The 6,000-nt window shown below is 42.4% G+C and overlaps 1 protein-coding gene across 15 annotated transcripts in view; it reads right to left on the reverse strand.

Annotated features, from left to right (window-relative positions):
- tafa4b (TAFA chemokine like family member 4b) overlaps positions 1-5,778 on the reverse strand; it is a 39,329-nt gene extending 33,551 nt beyond the window's left edge. For all 15 annotated transcript variants that reach the window (XR_005208076.1, XR_005208075.1, XR_005208071.1 and 12 more), the window contains exons 1-2: positions 5,646-5,778; positions 4,170-4,285 (exon numbers count right to left, since the gene is read on the reverse strand). Coding sequence is in view for 3 of the 15 variants with exons in the window: in XM_037779572.1 (XP_037635500.1) it covers positions 4,170-4,284 (115 nt within the window). In the remaining 12 variants the exon portion in view is untranslated. The remainder of the gene's footprint in view (positions 1-4,169; positions 4,286-5,645) is intronic.
- Between the last annotated feature and the right edge of the window lie 222 nt (positions 5,779-6,000).

A 6,000-nucleotide genomic window follows, 5' to 3' on the forward strand; every position in this document is an offset into this window, starting at 1 on the left:
TATGAAAGACCAGATATCTAGAAAATCTGTCGGAGGCGGCAAAGTCAATGTGGAGGGGACATACTGCACGTCTCAAGAGAGCAAGATTACAACGATCAATTGTGTGGAGCGAGCTGGGAAACCATGTCAAACATCTTCTCATATCCTTTCTACTACAAATCAGCATATGTGCATATTACACCTTTAATTTAAAATTTCTAACCCTTCTTCCTTTCTTTCTTCATTTGCCCTCTTTGACCTCCACTTCGCTCCATCCCCTCCTCACCCTGGTTCTACACAGCCCATCAATCCTCCTGACATTATCAGTGTTTGAGAGGCCCACAGGCTTTATGCTAATCATCATAACGGTACGACTGAGTACTCCTGTGCAACAAATCTATCCCCAATAAAACCTGCCCACTAAGGAGACATCTTAAAAGCATCCTCGGATAAGGACGCACAGACTGGGGAAGGGAATGCTCAAATATAAACATGCATGGACGCACATGCACACAGTTGTGTCTACAAAAAGCTTGTATTTTAAGTGCACATGAGTACGACAGTAGCTCTTTTTGTGCAGAAAGAGACCGGTATGTTGACACTTTGTTACGGCAGTCCGCATTCAAAACCGTCCCACACGGTACCCTTTCATTGCGTTAGGAGACGCACCGGGCTTTCAATTAACTACAATGTAAACCCATCCGCAGCAACAGTAAACGCTCAGAGAAAGTAATTTCAAGCCCAACCAAGATGTTTGTCCTAAACCTAACTAAGTGGTTTTGTTCAATTCACAACATTAAACCTGCAGTAGGCAGAATGTTTTTGGCATCATTAGGCAAAAATTCAATAATAACCTTTCAGCATATTGTAATTCAAGTGTTCTGTGAGAAAACTAGACTTCTGCACCTCCTCATGGCTCTGTTTTCAGGCATTAAAAAAATCTAGCCTGTGACAGGAGACTTTGGCCAATCACAGGTCATTTCAGAGAGAGAGAGAGAGAGCCTTCCTATTGGCTGTTCATTCAACGGAGGCAGCTGTCAATCACTTGCGATATCCGATCAAATGGTCAAACTAGGCAGCGCTGATCCAATATGAATCAATATTCTGTTACTGTAATGCCTTTTTCTCACCTCACATGTTTTCAGAAACATCTTGTAGTGTACTGTTTAGCTGTAAAATGAGAAAGTTTGCTCCGGCTGTTGGGCGGTGCTTGGTATTTCCTCAACTTATCTCAACATGCCGGGTCACAAACTTTCCCCTTCTTACAGCTAAACAGTACACTACAATATGTTTCTGAAAACATTTGAGGAGAGAGAAGAGGCATTACAGTAACAGAATATTGATTCATATTTGATCAGCGCTGCCTAGTCTGACTGTTTGATCGGTGTTTGCGAGTGATTGACAGCTGCTCAGAGACGGCAGGCTCCAGCTCGGCTCTGATTGGTTGTTTTCCGCCGGTCTGTGAAATCTTGCAGATGCCATTAGGAGCACCGGAGGACACCGGAGGACACCGGAGGACACCGGAGGACACCGGAGGACACAGAGGCACATGATTTTTTTTCAGATTACCTGTCTCATGCACTACTGTCAGGATATAGCGACCGTTTTATAAAAATAACTTTTTTTTAATCATATTTGCTCCATTTCTATCCACTGCAGCTTTAAACATGTGTTTACTGTGACCGAAAAGTGACCCCAAGAGATTGTTAAGCATGTGTTTAGTGCGACGGAAAGAGGGACGCCGAGGGGTCTGACAAAGTGACATACTGACATACAGTATGTGACGAGTTGGGATGAGAACGTCTTGGTTGTTCCTCACATGAGCCAAAGAGAGCACAGGAGGGCCCACTAACTAACATTTCATGAATTCATGAAGACATGCATCTTTCTGGGAATTTAAGATCTCATTTATAATCTACAACCTACTAGCAATTGGTCCTGGAAGCCAAAAGAAAATGTGTTTGGTTTGCTACGCATGCTATGACGAGGTGTGAAAAAATACAATACTAGTTTTTCACACTTGTGCAAGCTTGTTGAATGAACCGCTGGTCTCGGATAATCGAATTTCAAGCATTCAAACAAGAAAAGAAAAAGAGCATGGAAGACGATTTCACTGTCTAAACAAAGTTTGAATGTTGCTCAGAGTTGTAAGAGCACTATTATATAAGAAACCACACATACGGTTGGAGTGCATACATGTTTGTGTTGCGTTACCTTGAAAGCTCCTGGAATGCAATTTATTGTGTGACCTGCTGCTGTGAAATTGTAAAGAAATGCAGCAAGAGTTTAAATGAATGGCATTAAAGATCTTATGGTGTGTTGTTTGTCAATAGGTTTCATATTTTTCTACACAGCCTTGTCGTATTAGTGAGAGGGTTAACTATGAAAATGGCAGGATGAGTAATGAATAGTTGATCATTTTTGTGTGCTGAATGTTTCAGAGTTAAGATCTGGAGAGAGGAGAGCTCTTTCCTGTGAGGTTCCTCAGAACGTGTCATTTTAAGTTAAGTTTTTATTTACATATATTTTCATAAGATGTATCCGGTACTTGCAGGTCAAGATGAAACACAACTAGAATTGGCATGAACTAGTTTACCTGCCATGTGCTGAAAACAAAGACGTCACAGCTGTGAGCAGGAACACATTTTAGTGGCTCATTCTATATATTTTTATTCCCGTGAGAGTGCTGCCAGAAAATAAAAGGAAAGCAGATGTTATTTTTTTTCCACATCTATTTAAAGTGACAGCTGTCAGTCATATTGTGTCTGCATGGTTAGTTGACATTCATTCCATCCAGTCCCATTATAGATTTGTTTTTTTGACGTGAGTTTTCTGTAAAATGACAGATTGCCTCTGAGAATGACTAAGATGAAGAAATAAAATACATATTTCTAGAGGAGCATTTTTTGACCTCTAGAGCCACCATGTGGCAGCAAATGGTACATCACCACAAAATGACACAAATGCCTCACTGACCTGCCGACAGAACAGCAGTAAAAACACTTAAGAAGAAAATGTATCTAGCAGTCATAACGTACAGCCAATTATTTCTCAGCCTCAAACCGCTGTGTGTGTGCGCCACGTTGTATTCACAAGTCCTAAACTTCCACCAATTAGAGTAAACCCTCTAATATAAAGCACCAGTCGGTTTGGGAGCGAGTCATCTTGTTTCACAGCGAGAGTGAAATAAGAAGGGGGCGAGCACCCACGCTGACCTTCACAATACACGGGGCCTGCAATTAGTAGTGTCCCTGCCGTAAGCAGGCTGCCTCCTCCTCCGTCAAAAGGGAAACTAATACCATCACTCACTGCACGGACTGGATGCTGGTAGCATTTCTGTGGCACATAAAGGTCACCTTGCAAAACACGAGCAGTGAGAGCGCAGAGACCAAGAGATAATTAAGGAAATTGTCATAATTAAGTGTGAGGAAGGAGGAGGAGGAGGTGACTCGGGAGGTTGTCGCCAACAAGTCGAGGCGCAAGATGCTGTGACTCAGCACAACTGTCCCTGCAGCTGGCCCCGATGAAATATTAATAAGACTGTGTTGGTCATTTTTTGGTTCGGTGGAAGCTTGTCTCCATGACTTATGGAAATTAAGGCTAGAGAGTAGATTTAGCTTGTGGGCCTACATTAAGTCAGCGTTGGCTATCTTTTTTTCGATGGATTTCTCAGGGAATAAGTGAAGTGGTGCTTTGGTTAAAGGGGGTACCGCAGAGCTATGCATATTAATGTAGGCGCTGACAATTAGGAGCCTGAGGATTAGAAGTCATGAGCCTACATGGCTTCTTCTATACACCCTATTTTATAGCAACCTTAAACCCCAAAGAATCAGACGGCTTGAGAACAAACAGCCCTGAACTGCTGGATGTCTGCAACCACTCTGAAGAGATCAGATCACACCCACACTGATCTATTTGTGTTGACAGCTGCTGACAGCTTAAGTGCCATTTGTATCTGAATGGACTCGATCATTCAGATGGGGTTGTGTTTGCATCCAAAGCCCAAAACGAGGTCTCGTCTAGATTACATTATGTCATACTGAGGGACGGAGCAAACTGTACCCGCTCAGGCTCCCTCCCTGTCCTCCAGGAGCGACGGGCTCAGGGAACATGTGTTGTACCTTTGCGGTGACAGTGTAATTAACCTCTTGTGGTGTTGGAAGGGGGGTTCAGAGCAAGACCTGGTGTACCTGTCGGTCCCCGGTGGTTACGGCTGCCAGCGGACACCGGGTCAACGCAGAGCATCACCAAGGCAACGAGGAAGGCCACCTGCACAGGCCAAGCTGACCTCCCCCACAGTTTCATCCTGAGAGAGGGACAGAGGACAGAGAGGGACAAAGAGAGGAGTAGGAAGAGGGCATGAGAAGAGGTTAGACCCCCCACACACACACACACACACACACACAAAGCAGAAGAGCACAGCAAACAAAACATATTGCTTTTCAAACAAGCAGAAACAATATAAGAGGCGAGCTGGCAAAGGTCAAAGGAAAAAAAAATGACAACCTCAAGAACAAAATATTCCTCCAGCACAGACACACATAATGTGTGAGTGTAGCTAACTCACTATAGTATGCTACCAGCATCCTTTTATGCCTATTAGTATCACATTAGGATTAACTCTGCCAATTTTCTTCTGGCAGCAGACAATTACAAAAAAAGTCGACTTTATGAGTCATGACAGGTTACAGAGAAACATGAGGCTCGGCTCAGAAATAATAATATGAGGATTAGGGCTGCGACTAATCATTATTTTCACCATTGATCATTCTGTTAAATATTTTCTTGATTAATCGTTTGTATTTAAAATGTTTAAAAAATAGTGAAAATTATCCATCACATCATTTTCCCAGAGTCCAAGGTGACGTGTTTAAGTTGCTTTGTCCCACTAACTGTCCAAAACTAAAAGATATTCCGTTAAAGGGTAACTTAGGTATTTTTCAACCTGGACCCGATTTGTCCATGTTTTTGTGTCTAAGTGACTAATGGGGACAACACTTTCTGAAATTGGTCAAGTATTGAGGGACAACGCTGCAGCTGTCAGCCGCTAAACGAGCTGTAATGTAATCATTTGGGGCAACCAGTTTACGTTCACTAAAAGTGCTTGTTTTTGATAGGTTGAAAAATACCAAAGTTATCTTTTAACTATGATGTACGACGAAGAAGAGCAGTAAACTTTCACATTTGAGCATCTAGAACGAAGGAAAACCAAATACCACTATCAAAATGGTTGCTGATTATTTTTCTGTTGATCGGCTAATTGTTCCCGCTGGATGTTGTTATTGCTGAAACGACTAGTTGATTAATGGATTTATTTGATCGACTAAATTATTAGACAAAAATTTTGATAATGGATTAATAACTTAAGTTATTTTTCAAGCAGAATTGCTGGTTCTACGTCCTAAAATGTGAAAAATGTGCTGCTTTCGTCTGTTTTATATCCATGAAGATCATTTACCTTTGGGTTTAAACTGCTGGTTAAAACAAGCAATTTGAAGATGTCATCTGAACTTGTGGTGAGCATTTATTGTAATGGACTCAATATGAATCATTTAATTTTAAAAAACAGGCTGATTAATTGATAATGAAAATAATAATTATTTGCAGCCCTAGATGTTTTTTTCTTGTTTTTGTTTTTTTCCCATCTGCGCAGGATGTCGTCTCACCTGTTGGTCGTCTCTGTCTTCTTTGATCTGTCTTCCACTCAGTAGCTCCTCTATGGACAGGGTGTACAGGCCATGGCTGCATTCACTCACACCTCAGCCGACCCTCCTCCTCCTCCTCTTCTTCTTCCTCTTCCTCCTGCTTCTCCTCTTCCTCACCTCAAACAGAAGAAGCCCCTGGAGAGAGGAGGTACAAAGACACTCGGTCAGAGAGGCCAGCCTGCCCTGGGGTTCCTCAGTGGCCTCCAATGGCCTTGTATGAAGGTCTATACACACACGCACACACAAACACACACACTCACACAACACACACACACACACACACACACACACACACACGTAGAGATGTGAAGGCCTA

The sequence above is a fragment of the Sebastes umbrosus genome, chromosome 1 (genome assembly GCF_015220745.1).
Source record: "Sebastes umbrosus isolate fSebUmb1 chromosome 1, fSebUmb1.pri, whole genome shotgun sequence".
Lineage (NCBI taxonomy): Eukaryota > Metazoa > Chordata > Actinopteri > Perciformes > Sebastidae > Sebastes > Sebastes umbrosus.